This window comes from Elephas maximus, chromosome 13 (genome assembly GCF_024166365.1).
Source record: "Elephas maximus indicus isolate mEleMax1 chromosome 13, mEleMax1 primary haplotype, whole genome shotgun sequence".
NCBI classification, from domain to species: domain Eukaryota; kingdom Metazoa; phylum Chordata; class Mammalia; order Proboscidea; family Elephantidae; genus Elephas; species Elephas maximus.
The window spans coordinates 54,394,936-54,411,461 of record NC_064831.1 but is presented as its reverse complement, the minus strand read 5'-3'; the positions used below and the strand labels follow the sequence as shown (position 1 = coordinate 54,411,461).

Sequence of the window (16,526 nt, the reverse complement as noted above, 5' to 3'; positions counted from 1 at the left end):
TATTTTTAAAAAATATGTTATTATTTGTAAGAACAATAAATATTTCCAGTATAGAAATAATGGTGGATATAGACTACCAGTAAGTAGTATTTGCCTGTCTACCCCCCTTCTCTTTGTTTAAATACCCCAGAGGCTTCTTATACTAAACATTTCCTCTTATCTTTCTCTTTAAGACTGTTACAGAAATTTTTACAAATTAGCTATCAGTGAGGACCCCAGATCTTGAGGCAAATAAGAACAAACAAGCATTTATGTAGGGAGAATAATAGTAATGGGAACACTGATTGGGCCTTTTCCGTGTACCAGGCACTGGGCTAAGCACTTTCTGTGGATATCTGTGCAGTAACCCAATTAGGTAAGCACCATTATTTCCCCATTTTACAGATTAGGAAGCTCAGGCACAGAAAGATTGAGGATCTTACCTAAGGACCCACAGCAAGTAAGTGGTGAAGCTGGGGTTCACACCCAGGGCTGACTCACTCTAGAGCCCAGCTCCTATTTACTGTAGTACGCTGCCTCCATTGTTGTGTACCAGGTATTGTACCAGATACTATCTCTTACATTTTCTCATATGGCTCTCACAGCAACCTGTGAAAACCATTCTCAAATAGATGAAGTTACTTACCCAGGGGCATGTGATATCTGAACCGTTCATCCTATTTTGTGGTTCTCTCCCATGTTTCAGCCAAAGTCTTTAACAGCAGAGTGGTTTGTCCAGCGGGGTCCCTTTTCCCACTCCCCAGCACCCACATAAACAGGATTCATGTGCTGGAAATGAAAACAGGTGACATAAGCAGCTGCACAAGCAAGAGAAGTCTGATCGGGTCCACATTAACCAGATGACAGGAATGGGAGCCATCAGTTACAGTCCGGGGACCATCAGTGAGAAGTGGGATAGCACTGAACCTGAAATAAAGGTTATTGAAATAAGACTGGTCTTTCAAGGGGACGCATTTCCTTACCGTCTGCCCTCTCGCCAAAGAGGATATGGCAGTCTTGTTATTTGAGTACCTTCAAACCAATGGGCAAAGCTATGAAGAAATTTCTGAAGGAAAGTGTCATTGTTTATAGTTTCTGGTGCCCACTATTGATTTCCTTTTTAGAATTTCGTTTTAAATCATGGCTGATTATGTTATGTATAGCATGATAAACAGAGAAGTAGAATTTACCCATTATGTTCCAGGCAACCAAGTGATTTTGCCTTTAGAAGTCAGCTGTGCAGTTATTTTTACTTTAATAAAGAGCTGTGTGCGTTTTTTGCAATGTGAAGGAATCTACATGTTGAAGACAAGCCTCTCTCATGGAAGTCCAACAGACCGTAACTGTATACCTTGATTAAGTCATTTCTCAGTGTTTCTATCTGTATACTGTGACCTATTTACAGGGTTTTTGTGAGGATTAAATGTATACACATGCGCGCGCACACAGTGTAGCACAATGCCTGACACAGAGTAGAAACTCAGTGTAGGAGATGTTATTGTCATTATATGATCACATCTCTGAAGTTAATTTTCTCACCTGCTGTGGCTCTGGGAGCCTTGATATGATACACCGTCCCAAAACTAGGACAGCTGGCCCCTCAATCCAGGAAAACAAACATTCCAGACAATGCCTGGTTAGGTCCTAAGCTAGATACCAGGTCTCCCTTAGTGACCCTCTCTGATGCTGGCAAGAGGCTCCTGTTACCATGATGCCTGTCACACTCTGTCTTTCTGTTTCAGGTGGTTAGCTCAACCAATGGAGAGCTGAATGTCGATGACCCCACGGGAGCCCACTCCAATGCACCAATCACAGCTCACGCCGAGGTGGAGGTAGTGGAGGAAGCTAAGTACGTTCATCTTTCAAGGGGACTCTTGAGTCATGGGTTGAAGAATCATCTGTCTCTTCCTTTCTGTGCTGCCCATCACAGACTGAATTCCTCGTGCTTGTGTCCTCAGCTTCCTTTTTTGACCATCTCATATTTTGCATGGTACTGTAAGGCTGCTGCTGCCCTTTTTTAGCTGTGAATTCTGGGAGAACAGTCATATTTTTCTAGTCCACGTGGCTGCAAAGATTCAGTGAACTAAAAGAATCTTGTTATAAAAGATACAACAGATAGCAACCATGAGCCCCCTGGAGCCCTGGAGCTTCTTCCTCCCTATGGGATGTAGAAAAAAATCTGCTTACCTAAACCATGGGTCATGCTTAACAACATTAGATTTCTGGTTTTTAGCCAATAACTCTGGCTGATAGTCTTGGAGCGGTGGTTTCAGAGCCATTTTGTTCTCTCTCAAATGATTGTGGATTCAGGGAGACTCAAGTAAGTCAGGCAAGCAGAATAATCTGTGCACCTGTGAGTGAAAGAGTCTTTGGGAAGGAAAGGAAGTCACATTGATACCAGGAGGATCAGGCGGTTACCCCACATCCTTTTCTGCTTCTCTTGCATGTGTATGTCTTGCCCTGCCCATACCATCAGCTACCCACCCTTTGGTGCTCTCTGCATGGTCTGTGTTTAAACTCTTGGAATCTGGGGTAGAAAGTGAAATAACTGCCAATTCTGCTGCAAAAGCAGCATTTCTATCACTGATTTCCCTTTTTATCCATACCAAATTCAAAGTCAGATTTAAACTCCAAGAAGACATCGGGTAGGGAGATAGGTCTCTCACGAGTCAGTAATTACTGCCAACTCGGATATGGATGACCTTATTTTTAATCCCTTTGAGAATATCCAGGATATCTCTTGTCGTGTTCTCTGAAGCAGACAACATAGTGATATCGTTCCCTATGTGGTCTCTTGAGCCCTCAGATAGCCTAAATACAAGTCAGAACAAGCTACACTTCTGGGTGTAAGATGGTGAGAAGCCAGTGAAGACCTGCAATCTTTCTCCTTCCAGATGCGCTTCCCATAGTTGTCACCCCTGCCCACTCCCCTGCTCTCCTGCCCATCTATTGATGAGCTCTGTTTGCCTTCAGGAGGTCCTTTCTTTGGAAAGCCAGGGCTTGAGCATCCCTACCCCATAGGTAAAAAGCAACCAAGATGACTTGAACTCTCCTATCAAGTCCCTGCTGACTGTAGGCAGCTTCAGATGCTGTTTTCCTGGTTTATATAAGGCGCTGATAACATAAGGAGAGAGAGTGAGGGAGTTTTCATACTAGGAAGAGAGACCATTTTTAGTAGGAAAACATGTTCCCTATTCTGAGGGACTCTGGAATTTGTAATGGTACTCACAATTTTTCTGTCTCCATGACAAAACTACATGAACAATATCGTACTTCTAACCTGTAGGGTTCTCAACCTTGGCTGCCATTTGGAGTCACCTGAGGCATCTTAGAAAATACCAAAGCCTGACAAATAATAAATCTATATCCTGACCTCAGAGATTCAGATTTAATTTATCTGGGGTGTGGCCTGAGCATTGCATTTTTCTTAAAGTTCAGGTGATTTTAATGTGTATCCGAGGTTGGGAACCATTGCATTAAATGTAGTCTCATCCAAACATTGTCTAGGCTTTCCCACCCCCCACCCACTCCCAGTTCACTTTCTGTGGCTAGTACTTTGAAGGCTAGAAGTTTAACTCTGGATATAATAGTATGCTTTGAATACAAAGATTGAATGGGCTTTAGTCTTTAAATATGCCTTAGAAAGGTTTATTTTTTGAACCCACCCATCTCATTTCATTTTGGTAAGTGTGTATTCTAATTGTATATGTGAGTGTGGTATTTGTGTCCTGTGTGTAAGACAGGAGCCATTTACACAAGTAGATTTCAGTCTGGTGTGTTCTCTTCTGGCATAAGCTAAGCCCTAGATTATAAGGAGAGTTCGAAGTCTTCGCATTTAGCAAGAAGGGCCACTATGTCTCTTTGCCAACTGGCCCCAGGTTTGGGCCTTCTGAAAGGTGTGGAAACCGGAGGCGAGCAGTTGTATTTGACCAAATGTTACCCAGAAGCTCATGGTTTCAGGCATTTTTTGTGCTGATTCCCCTAGTGCATTCATGAGCTACCAGTTCATCTCGCCCAGGGAGCCATGCGTTACTCCTTTTGGCCTTCTGTGTGTTGGGGGACAGGGAAGGAGTAGCCACATGTCCACCTGGTTGATCATTTTTGTGGATAGAAGTCACAGCTAGAGAAGCACAAAACATCCCAAACAACCTTGCATTGCACGAAGCTGTGATGCCATTTGTTCATATAGCCTGCTTGTGGGGAAGCAGGGAGGTTGCCTGTGTTGAAACTCAATTCAGGGACTTGGGAGACTGTATGAAACTTTCATTTCCAAGGTTTTGATTTTGGGTTTCTCGCCCAGCTTGTTTTATGTAAAGGAGGAGAGAAACAACAAGGTCTTGGTTTTTGTTCTACGAACAAAATGAACATCTGACTTCCCTTTTTTGCTAGCTGCAGGACACATGTCTTTGTTTATGATTGGAAGGGTAGTGAGGTCAGGGAATTTTTTGGTTGATTTTTCTTACAGTAAAAACACAAGGAATTTTTGGTTATCCATAGACTTTGGCTCTAACTTAGCAAATATGGACCTTATTTCTCCAGAGAATTAACAAAATGGGGTTTAGGCCCTTCTCTGGCAATTGTTCCTGAATCCATAGCAGCAGCCCCTCACCCTCTGGCTCATCTCCTGATAGGATAAAGTGAGTGTCACTGAAGCCTTTCTCCCTCTGTAGAGGAAGGCTAACTGCTGGTTGCCTTGGCCAGGCATGTGGGACTTGTAAAAGGGCTAGAAGTTCTCTGTCCCTCAGAACAACTGAGAGGCTAACTTAACCACTGCACTTGGGAACCAGAGCTCAGTCATGGTGCCTGGTTGAGCTCTTACAGGCACGGTCGTTTGCTCCTCTCTCTGTTTTCTTCCTAGAAATTGTTTAGGAAAGCCCATCCGGGGACCCCCGCCACCCTCTATTTTGCCTTACCCCTCACTGAGATCCAGTTTTCCACCTTGAGGCTTCTGTCAGTCTCCTGCCCACTCCAGTTTAGAGTGGGGACCAAGTAGCCACCTCTTTAGAGTAGTCCAAGGGAGGCCTACTCATCCCCCTTGACAGAGGAAGAAACTAAACACAGACACGTACTGCATGTTTGCATGGCTCACAGGGAGTCTTTTCCATCTCACCTCTGTGGACTAATATCTCTCTTTCTCTCTCTTCCTTTCTGTGTTTTTCTGTTTACACACTCTGTAGCTGCCTGAAAATGCTCAACTTGTGGTGAGTCCCTCTCTCCAGTCCACATGCAAGGGGAGTGGACCAGACTAGGCTGGGATTGGCAAGCCAAACAAAATGCCTTAGGAACATTGAATGGCTTATATCTGCCACCTTGTGCCCTAACCACCCAGACTGGGAACTAGATCCACAAGATGGTAATGGGGCAGGCCTATACTCAGGAATTAATCTGTTCCCTCTTTCCTTTCATCCCACCTCATTGCTGCCTCCTCCTGCCAAAACAATACCCCACTCCAAAATTATCTCTTTATTTTTAACTGAGTGAATTTCCTCCCAACTTAATATGACCAGATATTATTGGAAAGAAAGGGACAGAATTAAGAGAACAAGGTTACTCTTTTAGTTGTTTAGATTATTTCTCACAACCCCAAGGACAGCACTGTTGCCAGATAACCTTACATTCTGCAGCTTGGTCTTTAACCTGGAAATTGGCTGCTTTGGAAAAATATCTGTGACTTTTCTTTGTGTTTCAACTGGTTCCTCTATCTGTAGAGTATGAACTCTCCCTCCCCCAAAAAAGAGAGCTCCTTCTTGGGGGAGAGATGGACATTTTGTTGTTGTTGCTGCTGTTGCGGGGCTTTTCCGGTGTGTTTTTTTTTTTGTTTGTTTGTTTGTCTTTTTTTAATTCCTCATGAAAGTGAATAGTGGGTCAAAGCTAATGCAATATTGGACCCTGTTTTTCTCTCCTGGAAAAGGCCCCTTGAAGCATTCTTGGGAACAGCAGGGGACATGTAGAAGGGGAAGCCCTACTGAATCTGTGTGTGGTGAGGAACATTCCTGCTACAAGACAGGGGGCCCTCCCCAGCTGTCTTCCTGGACACTGCCTGTGACCGTCCAGCTTTTCCTGAGCTTGCTGGTCTGTTGCAGTCTGGAGTTGTAACTCCACATTGCCTGCGTACATAGGGTCATATTCTACACGGTGGTAATAATCTGTTGAACTCAATGACTACCTCATTTCTACTTATTTTCAGTGACTGAGTTGGGCATGAGTTTCTCAACCCTAACTATCTAATCCAGATTGCCTAGAGGAGTTTCCCTAGGGACAGGGATGTACTGAAGATAACAAATGGATTTTATGGATACAGGACTTTGTAGGGTATTGAGGAGTACATTTAGCCTTCTCATTTAGCAAACATTTGTCTGTGTAATTCTGACGTTGTTGTGGTCTATTTTTTCTTGTGAGGTGTCAGTCACATGATCTTGGATTAGTCCACAAGTACTAAAGGACCTACTCTGTGTTCATCCAACCCTGTGCTTGGAACTCTGAGGGCTCTCAAGGCCTATACTCTGCCCCAAAGAGTTTAGGTACTTGGTCATCTACTGCTGCTGTAACAGAAATACCACAGGTTGATGGCTTTAACAAACAGAAATTTATTCTCTCACAGTTCAGGAAGCTAGAAGGCTGAAGTCAGGGTGCCAGTTCCCAAGGAAGGCTTTCTCTCTTTGTCAGCTCTGGGGGAAGATCTTGGCATCAGTCTTCCCCTGGTCTAGGAGCTTCTCAGTCCAAAGCCTCTCCTGAGTCCAAAGGTCACGCTCTACTCCTGGCTCTTATTTCTTGGTGGTAGGCGGTCCCTCTCCTCTCTGCTGGCTTCTCTTTTTTATGTCTCAAAAGAGATTGACTCAAGATAAAACCTAATCCTGTAGATTTGTCCTGCTTTATTAACATAACTACCTCTAATCCTGCCTCATTAACATCATAGAGGTTAGGATTTACAACACAGGATTATCAGATCACAAAATGGTGGACAGCCACACAATACTGGGAACCATGGCCTAGCCAGGTTGACACATATTTTGGGGGGGGACACAATTCAATCCATAACAGGTACCATGTAGCTGGAGAAGATAAAATAGACACGCATTAAAGAATAAGTAGTTTTCCTGGGTACCTAAGTTTTTGTTCCTCGACAGGCTGAGGGGACAAGACATCATTGTGGACAGAGCCAGTCAAGGAAGACTTCAGGGGTACTGTGGGTATTAAAGCAAAGGAAGAATGTGCAAGTATGGCAAGGAAGGGGAACATAGCAAGGGAGTAGCTGAAGGGGGAGCATCCAGGACATAGTGAGAGCAGTGTGAAAAAGGTGATGGCCCAGAGGCCTGAGGGAAGAGAACTTGCTGGCTTGGGAGTAGGGAGAATGGACCAACTCTGACTCTAGCATGTTAAGTATTCGGGTCATCTAAACAATCAAAGAATCAACTAGAAGGGAACTTATGAGACAAAATAGGTTCATCACCAATCTTCATTCTCTTCCGAGAGTAGGCCAGGCTCTATGGACTCAGTTATTGGGCTTGGTCTAGGGTCTGACCCTGTTTAGCAGGTCCTGTGCTAGTCGTCACCACAGAAGCCAAAGAGCTGAAGAGCACATCGTGGGCCTGTCTCCTCATAGTAGGATTGTTAAAAGCTTCTCTACTGCTGAAGCTTTAACTTTAGTAACTAGAAGACAATTAATCTAACGGCTCCAAATTTAAAATCTTCCAGCTCCTCAGAGCCACAGTTTAAACTTCGCTCCAGGCAGGTAAAGTCAGCATTGCACATTGGGTCCTGACATGTTTGTCAGCAGGCGTTAATTCTTACGGCTCGCCTTAAGGGAGGTAAAAGGGAAGTCATTGTATAGTTTGAAGTGGGTCTATACAGTATTTCAAACTTTTTTTAATTGCTCATACTGAAAAAACACAAAATCGTTATCACAGCATCCTTCAAAAAGAAAATGAATAGAAATTAAATGTTAGGGATCCCTCTAAAAATCACATTTAACAGGGAACAGGTAAGTCTATTAAAATACTTGTGTCCCCATGAGATTTAACTTACCTTATTTAATAATAATTTCAGTACATTCAACTTGATAATGTCCATTTTCTAAAGCAGATGTCCCCAAAAATACTTTTTTTCTTGAATGCTTCCCCAGGGATTCCACTGAGGACTGTTTTAAATAATTAAAAAGTGCTGGCCATTATATAAAAGAATTTTTTCAGTCTCCATGACACTGAGTTTAGTGACTGTATTCATGCCCATTGATAGTACATAACAAATGTCATAGATACTAGTAAGAGAAAGTCTTCTGTAAAATTCTGTTATGAACCTACTGTTTCTGAAATTTCCAAGTTTAACTCATTCAAATAGGGTTAAAGCCCATCATTGTCTGTGTAAACCTCTATTTCTGCATTACAAGAAGCTTTCTCTGAGTTTTTAATAACTGGTCCATTGTATGTAGGAATATCAAGGTGTCTGAGTCAAAAGAGAATCTTAGCTACAATGGAGAAGTTAGGAGTATGGGAAGTAAGCAACAGGTCTTTATTTCCATATGAATATCTATGGCATTAAACCTGGTGGGATAAGCCTAGGAGATTCAAAGGTAGTTTCCCCAGAAAAGCTTTTAGTTCAAGGGTCTGACAAGTCTGAGTTATACCTCCAATTCTACTCCCCTTCATCATTGGCATCTTTGACTCATCTACCACCTTCTGGCCCTCCCATACTCATTTCCCATGTGTCAGCTTCCTGGAAAGGACATGTCTTATGCACCACCCATTCTACAGCCCTCATTACCCCCTTCTGGGCTCATCACTGCCTGAGCAAGAGTGATGCTCTCTATTCCAAAGACAGGAGTGAGGAGGGGAAGGGACTCAGTCCAAGGGACATGCCAGAGCTGTGGCTGTTCCTCAGGAGGCAGCTTATGAAGAATGCAGGCCCCAACATCCACTCTAAACAGGACCACTTCTTAAACCCAGTCTGGCTTGACAGCAGCAGTCTCAGGAAGCTGGGTTGGGGGGTAGGTACCCAGCAACCAGAGAGCTTCATGATGATCACTCCTGGATATGGGTCGATCCCCTCCGAATGAAGATGGGCTGTGCTGATCTCAGTCAGAAGACCGGGGCTCACAGTTCCTATTGGCATCAGGGTTTCTCTTGTCTCCTTTAGGTAGTGGGTTGGAGGTGGGGAAGGAATCCTTGGTCCTTCATTGGTAGGATTGTGAGATCCTCCCGGAGTTCCAAACATCATGCTTTCATGGGATTTGGTTGCCTTGGTTTAACCTCCCTACAGGTTGGCCATGGAATTGCACTAAATTTTGCCCTCCACATTTTTTTTTAATCAAGGGGTGGAAACCCTGGTAGCGTAGTGGTTGAGAGCCACAGCTGCTAACCAAAAGGTCAGCAGTTCAGATCCACCAGGCGCTCCTTGGAAGCTCTATGGGGCAGTTTTGCTCTGTCGTATAGGATCACAGTGAGTCTCCATGAGAATCTACTCGATGGCAACAGATATTCTTTATATCAAGGGGTAGACAGCGCTGACTGTTGTTCTTGTAGCCCTGAGGACCCCTAGCTTTGATGGGGCGTCTGGTTTGGGTGTCAGAGTGGGAATTAAACCTTCTGTATCCTCGTTCCAGAAATGGCCTGTTTTGGCCCTGCCCAGCCTGCAGTGTTTGGCAGTTGGGTTGGGGAGCTTCAGAAGGAGATGAAGCAACTATTGCCTTTGGCTTTCCTGGCAGACCTGCCCACTGCCTCCAGTGTGCTCACTGTAGATGGTGGGCGGCCCTGTGGGTGGGTACCGGGGGAAGATCCCACCCCCTGCAGGAAGTAGGACCGGGCAGAGGTCTGCTGGAAGCTGCAGGACCCCGGCACTCACTGTGATGTTCCTTGTGCTCCAGGTGCTGCTGTTTCTTTAAGAGGAAACGGAAGAAGACTGCTCAGCGCCACAAGTGACCAGTGCCTCCCAGGAGTCCTCAGGCCCTGGGGACTCTGACTCAATTGCACCTGCAGCTCCTGCCATTTCTCATTGGAAGGGACTCCTTTGTGGGGGAGGGTGGAGATCCAAACCAAAAAGAAGAAAACAGATACCCCCAAAGGAGCCAGTATGGGCAGCCAGGGCCCAAAGGGTCAGTGGCCATCCCCGCCTGCCTGAGGCTCTGAGCAGGTCCCAGAGCTGGTACTCCTCCACTGCTGGCCCTTGGGGCTGTCTGGTTGACTCTCCTTCCCATTGTTTACAGTGAAGGTGTCATTCACAAAAACTCAAGGACTACTAGTCTCGCCCCTCCCCTTAGTTTGCTCCTGGCTCTTGCCCACCCTCAACCCTCTCTGGCACAAAAGCTAGTGAACAAAAGCTTTGTTTGCTGAAGGAGCTCTAGAGGCTAGGGGTGTGGCCAAGAAGGTAGGAGGAAGATGACAGACCTGGTCTGGGAAAGACCCTTCTCCACCTACCAGGTGTGTCTGGCAGTATGGCTTCCTCCTCCTCTGTGCCTGTGCAGCCTCCATCCATAGCTGCACACAAGGTACAGGTTCCCTCCTCCCCTCCTGTGAAGTTACACTGTAGGACACAAGCTGTGAGAAGTCTGCAGTCTACTGTCCCCGTGCATTGGTCTTCTTAGCTTTCTTGAGAAGCAAACTTTGTTCTCCAGATGGTAGTAGGACAATGCAAATTGGTCTAAGGAAAAAAAGAAAAAAAAACTGTATTGCACTTTTAGTTTTGTTTTTTTATAAACAGAAAACATGACAGATGCATATTGTGTCTGGTTATATTGGGGTTTTACTTTTTCTGTCTTGAGGGGGATGGGGCTCCCTAAGCCATTCATAGAGAATATGGGTCCAGAGGACATTCTCAGTGGAAAAATTCTGATACGCAGCACCCAGAAGAAAAGAAGCCAAACCCTATGCCATTCTGAGCCATTGCACTCAGGCTGGCAAGGAAACATATACTTGAATTTTCATTCATCTTCTCAGCTGCCGAAGAATGTCCCTACCAGAGCATCTTGACCTAATCAGCCTGCAGTTTAGAAAACTTAGCTCTCAAGCACTTGGGATGAGCCAGGCCAAGCCAGGCTGTGACTGGGAGACAGCTCATCCCAGAGAAGCAGATGCTTAACAAAAAAATCAGAAATATCCATTTCCTCCACTGCCAGGGACTTCCAATTAGATAGCCATGTGATTTCCTGGTGACTTGGGGAACAAAATGATGAAATAACCAACACCATATTACCACTAGTGGGCAAAGAAGAGGACTGTGAACCTGCCTTCCAACTGCCAGAGGAACCTCAGGGTGTGGCATCATAGGGCCAGGAAAAGAAAGTTGATGTGTACTGTCTTCCTAATAGCTAAGTTCCAGCACTTGGGCTGGTTTGCCTTATCAGAAGCCAAGCCCATGAAGATTGCCCAACAGGCGCATAGTGGCAGAATTAGGACTGAGTACATGGGGCTGCGGTGAACAGGAGGGTAAGATTGGTTGGTGCTGGAAAATTCCAGGGAAAAGGAAACTAAAATGTAAGGTCTGAAATAATCTCCTCAGTTGGACAAAGACTCTTTGCAGACGCAATGGCCATGTACTTAGAACATGCTCTCCTGTACACCCTCTGCCCTTGCCATGGTGTTTTCAGATGGCACACTGCCAGGAAGGGGCATGGTTCCTCACTGCTTGAAAAACACAATAATGTGTGGAGTTACTCTTCTCTTGGTTCCCAGTTGAGTTCAGTGGCCTATTCACACAGTGACTTGGGCTTCCAAATGCAACAGGACAAAGGATTATTTGCATTAGGAAAAGAGGTCTTGAATCTGGAAGAAGAGAGAAGGACAAACCAGCACTCCTTTCGCCCTTTCATTTCCACATTTCAGTGGAGCTAGAGAGAACTAACCGTGGAGGACAGTGCCCAGGGACTTAGTCTGGTGGTTTGGGGAACAAAGGAGTTGTCACTTCTGGCTTGATATTTAGGGCTATCTATTGACTGGAGGGTGTGGAGATACTTTCTGGTAGTTGAAATTTTCTGACAAGTCCCTTGATGTACCTTTCATGGAACAGAACCAGCAGCATTAGCATGGATCTGAGTTACTGGGTTTTGCACGTTCCACTGGGCCTTAGCTTGAGAATATCACTTCAGTGGCCTCCAGCCTGCTTAGTTTATGTGAAGATTGTAATCTTCCTTTTGTTTAAAAGAAATTTTCCTATATACAAAATATATAGAGTGGCAGGGAAACTCAGTGTCAGACCCCTTCCCCACAAGGACTTTTAATACGGGGCTTTGCTTCATTGCCATTATCTAGTGGTTAAGGCCCGTCACTGAAGCTTACGTAGTTTCTCAACTGGCATTTGAGCAGCTCTCTAACTTCCTGTACAGAAACTTTAACCTTCTCATCCCTGTATAGAAAAAGCCTTGCCTCTCGAGGGAAGGCAGGAGGAAATAGCGGCAAAGCCTGGAGCGTTCTGGCACTCCATACCCCAGTAAGTGCCTCCCCTACCCCTACCCATAGCCTCCCCCTCAACAACAACAACAAAAAGGCAGTAACCAGCGTGGCTGTGGGGCAGCCCCTTTGCAGCTATGTTTGTGGGGTTTTTGTTGTTACCTTAAAATGTTTTAAAGGCTAGCTCTTGAAGAGTTGAACCTGAGCAGTGGAGGAGGGTCCTTCTTAATGCACCATTCTCACCCTCCACCCCCCACAAAGCTATTAAGAAGTATTTTGTTTTCCTGACAGAGGTGAAGAACTCCACATCTCTTTGGCATGCAGGAATTAGTGATCCTTCCAGGGACCTTCATATTCCAGAGCTGTTCCAGACCCCTGGGAGATTCTGCTAGAATCTTCCTTAAAAACACACACACACACACACACACTCCACCAGCTGAGTACCCCAGAAGGGATGTGGCCATCAGCTCCATCCCCACCAGCTCATCGTTCCTCCACAGCCATAGCTATATGCCTCAGCCAGATCTTTGGGGTTGGGCATACCCCCTCCCCAAATCCACTTGCTCTGTAATTTTTAAGCTTCCTCCATTTTGCAGCCATGATGCCGAAGGATCTTTTCTTTGAGATTGATGCAGTCGTTGCTCCTTAGAGCTAAGTCAGCATCTGTGAATTAAGAAACCCTTCCTAGTATACCAGTAGGAGTTCTCTCAAGGTCTGCAGTTCCTCAGGCGTGAATTGCACCCTGAGAAGATGGAAGCAGGCAGACCAGGGTTTCACCCAAGGCAAGAAGGTCCTCCCCTCATGACAGGAGTATGGTTTGCATCCGCAATCTAAGCATGTAAGGGTTGCTTGGTTGCTGTACACCTTGGCGCTGCCCAGAGATCTCACACAGAATGCTCCACAAGGGTGGACCCTAGCCCCTCAGTAGCCAGTGTGCATTCGTGACTGCCTTAATTAACATTGCCCTGCTATTTGGGGTTTGTCTGGGAGTGAACAGTGTCTAGGAAGGTACGAGTCAGGTTGCTTGACCCTCAAAGGTCCATTTTACTTTGGAATGTAGAGGCTGCCCTAGACAGCAGGGATTCTGAGGTTTCCAGGAGGAGTGGTGATTACCTGTTCATTCTCATTGAGCTCGTAGTGTGTAGAAATAGCCCTTGCCCATTAGCCAGACGCGGCGTCCATTGCCTCTAAAGTAACTTCCAACTTAGTTCTGTGGAACTGTACACTTGGTAGTACATACTCACTGTTGTCAGTGCCGGCAGCCGTTTTTAATGACGGAGATATGCAGTGTTGGGTAATATTATGTCAAAGTGGTTACTAAAGATCATAGCCTTAATTTTTTTACATGTAGAAGATACAATCTGTTTCCCAATGAGCAAGTATGGTCTACCTTTTTCAAAAACAACTTCTTCCATGGCAGCCTAGAAAGCATCTCCTCAAAGGAACTTGATCTGGTGTATCTCTCCCAAGCCCCGTGCCTCCCGCATCTACCCACCTCCTCCATTTTCAAATTTACATCAGGTTTCTATTCTCAGTGAGTTGCCCTGACAACATTGTCCACTATTTAGCCAGGTTAGGACTAGAGTTTCTTGAACCGGGAGCTTGCAGCACCATAAAGCCAACATTGCCTTGCCAGGCCACTGCCCACCATCCCCACCACTGCTGCCCCAAGGTGGTCAGATGAATCCCAGGAATCTCCCGGGAGCCAGGATAGCAGGACATCCCATTGGGATTGGCCATGTGGCCAACAGGCACTTGTCTCTGGAATTATTTTGCAGACTTTCCAGAGCTCTGGTGAAGTCCCATCTAGAGGCTGATGGCCAGTGACTCCCAGTCTTCCCCATGGTGGGTTGGTAGAAATCAAATGGGATTACTTTGGTGGGCTTTTTTTTCCCGGGGTAGGGGTAGGGGAGTGTTGTTTTTGTTTCTCAATAAGAAAAAGAAAAGGAAACCATGGCCCTTCTTGAGAGTTTATAAAGTTTTGAGCAGTGTTTTAGCCACAAGTAAGGAATCTTGGAAGTTTGTTCAACTAAGCAGTTTAAATTTTAAGTTTTTCCTGACTCCCTTTGCTGGTGACTGAGTGCAAAAGAATAGGTTTCTCCAGTGTAGCCAAAATAGTAAGTAGGTTCCTTGGATATAGACAGTAGTAGCTGACATATTTCCTCACAAAGCAACCAAGAAACACACTCCAGTATTTGTTTATAGATCAGCTTACGAAGGAAAAAGTGGACATGTACTGCACGTATTTCTAGCTTGATTTATCAAACTTGATGTTAAACCTCAGTTCTGTGGACAGAATTCGTTATTTTTCTCTTACTCCTCACAATCACTGTCCCGGTGCCATTACCACCACTTCAGGGTCTCAGAGCAGAGGGTCATCATGATACTAGATGGGGGTGCAGTGCAGTCATCCCAGTAACACAGGAGGACAGCTGTTGTGACTGCCCCTGCCTTGACATTTCCAGTGTTCCTCTTCATGAGCTCTAGACCAAATCCCAGGCCAGCCCTTGCACCTAAAGCCTTTTTTAGGAGGCTTATCAATCTGTTAGGAATGCCTCAGGAAAGATGAGTCATTTCTTTGGGGAGAAAGATATTTACAGATGGGCGTGTGTCTGTGTGTGGCGCATGTGTGCACACATGTGCTCTCTGTACATTTGACTTCTATAAAGACTTACAGCCCAGGCTGGAGGGAACCATGTGTTCCTGAGTATTCTTGGAAGTAAACAAGTGACAAGTGAGTTTCTCAAATTAGTGTAGCAGCAAGCCAGCTCTGGGAACGAGCCCCATTTGTTAAGCCAAGAGAAGAGTAACAGCGGAAAAGATACAGGTGAAACCAAAAATATTATAACCCCCAATGGAAAATAATGTTGATTCAGCAATTCCCATTGGATGTTACATGCTCTAATTTATTGTGTTATTATTTTGTCTGCTTCTTTAATCTTTGCCCATTGTACTTTTAAAGAGATGTTGGGGTGTTGATTGCAATTTTTAAAGACTAGATAATGTATTAATCAGCTGTGGGGATCAGTTTTAATCGATGCGTGGATGTGTCTGATTATTGTTAGATGCCTTTTTTTTTTTTTACCTTTTGTTTTAAATATGTAATGTTTTCATAAACCCTGGCACTGGTCACAAAGTTCAGCTGTGAAAATGAAATCTGTAGTATTTTTGAACATGAATGTCAATTTCAAGTGTATTTGAAATGATTCTTCCAGGAGAGGTTTGTGTATCCGCAGGAAAGACTCCTCTGCAGAAGAAGTAGCCTTCTTTGGAGAAAATGGAAAATGGGTCCTGATAGGTTATCTCAGAATAGCCCATTTCCTAGGGCACCATGAAAAACACAAATGTGATCTTTATGTATACCTCTTCCCCATTTGGGGAGGAAAGGACTCAGTTTGCACCCTTTTTGTATGTAAAATAAAATGTCTTCCCTTTCTTGACTAGTTCTGCTTGTTTGTTTTGGTTGGTTGGTTGATTGGTTCGTTAGTTTTTAGAACCCTGGCTGGTTTGTGACTAGGAGTCTAGGCAGGACTAACTCTGATGTGATTCAGGCACCCATGAACAAAAAGAATTCCTGCTACTTTGGCATTCACGGTCCAGTCTTTTGGGTTGAAACATTGCCCTCTCTTGTGGGTCACTTTAAATATTCCTGGAAGAATTTGAACATTAACTTGTTAAATCCTGAATTCCTTGTAGTTTTCTGGTGGTAGGACACCAGGAAGTCAGGATCTGCTCTGTGGAACACTTTGAAATAGTAGCTTTATAATTCTCTACTAACGAGGAACATGTATGCACACAGAAGGTATAACTCTGACCCAAAACCCCAGTGGTGTCGACTCGATTGGTAATAGAAAATCCCAACTGCATATGTGGCCACAAAACTGCCAATCCTGGCATGATTGGCCCCTTCCAGTTTTTCTGATACTACTCAATTTTTTCACTGGTAGGCAAGTAAGAACAGATGATATGAGAGAAAAACTTCACATTGAGAGCATTTTATTCATCGACCTGATTTTTCCTTCAAGAGTGGGGGTGGTGGGGCCTGCTTTTATGACATTTTAGCGTTAGCTTCTCATCTGCTGGAGGCTCCTCTGAAAACATGGTTTGGTAAACATTTTTTCTCAGTGGCTATGAGTATGAGACAGGACAGGGGGGTGGATGGGTGCTTAG

General features: G+C 44.8%; 1 protein-coding gene across 7 annotated transcripts in view; it reads left to right on the top strand.

Moving 5' to 3' along the window:
* The window catches only part of CSNK1G1 (casein kinase 1 gamma 1), a 159,547-nt gene extending 143,989 nt beyond the window's left edge, over positions 1–15,558 (top strand). For 5 of the 7 annotated variants that reach the window (XM_049905175.1, XM_049905177.1, XM_049905176.1 and 2 more), the window contains one exon: positions 1,722–9,832. In XM_049905175.1, the coding sequence (XP_049761132.1) occupies positions 1,722–2,000 (279 nt within the window). In that variant the 3' untranslated portion in view covers positions 2,001–9,832. The other 2 variants (XM_049905179.1, XM_049905178.1) reach the window with 1 other exon arrangement.
* Positions 15,559–16,526: the final 968 nt, after the last annotated feature.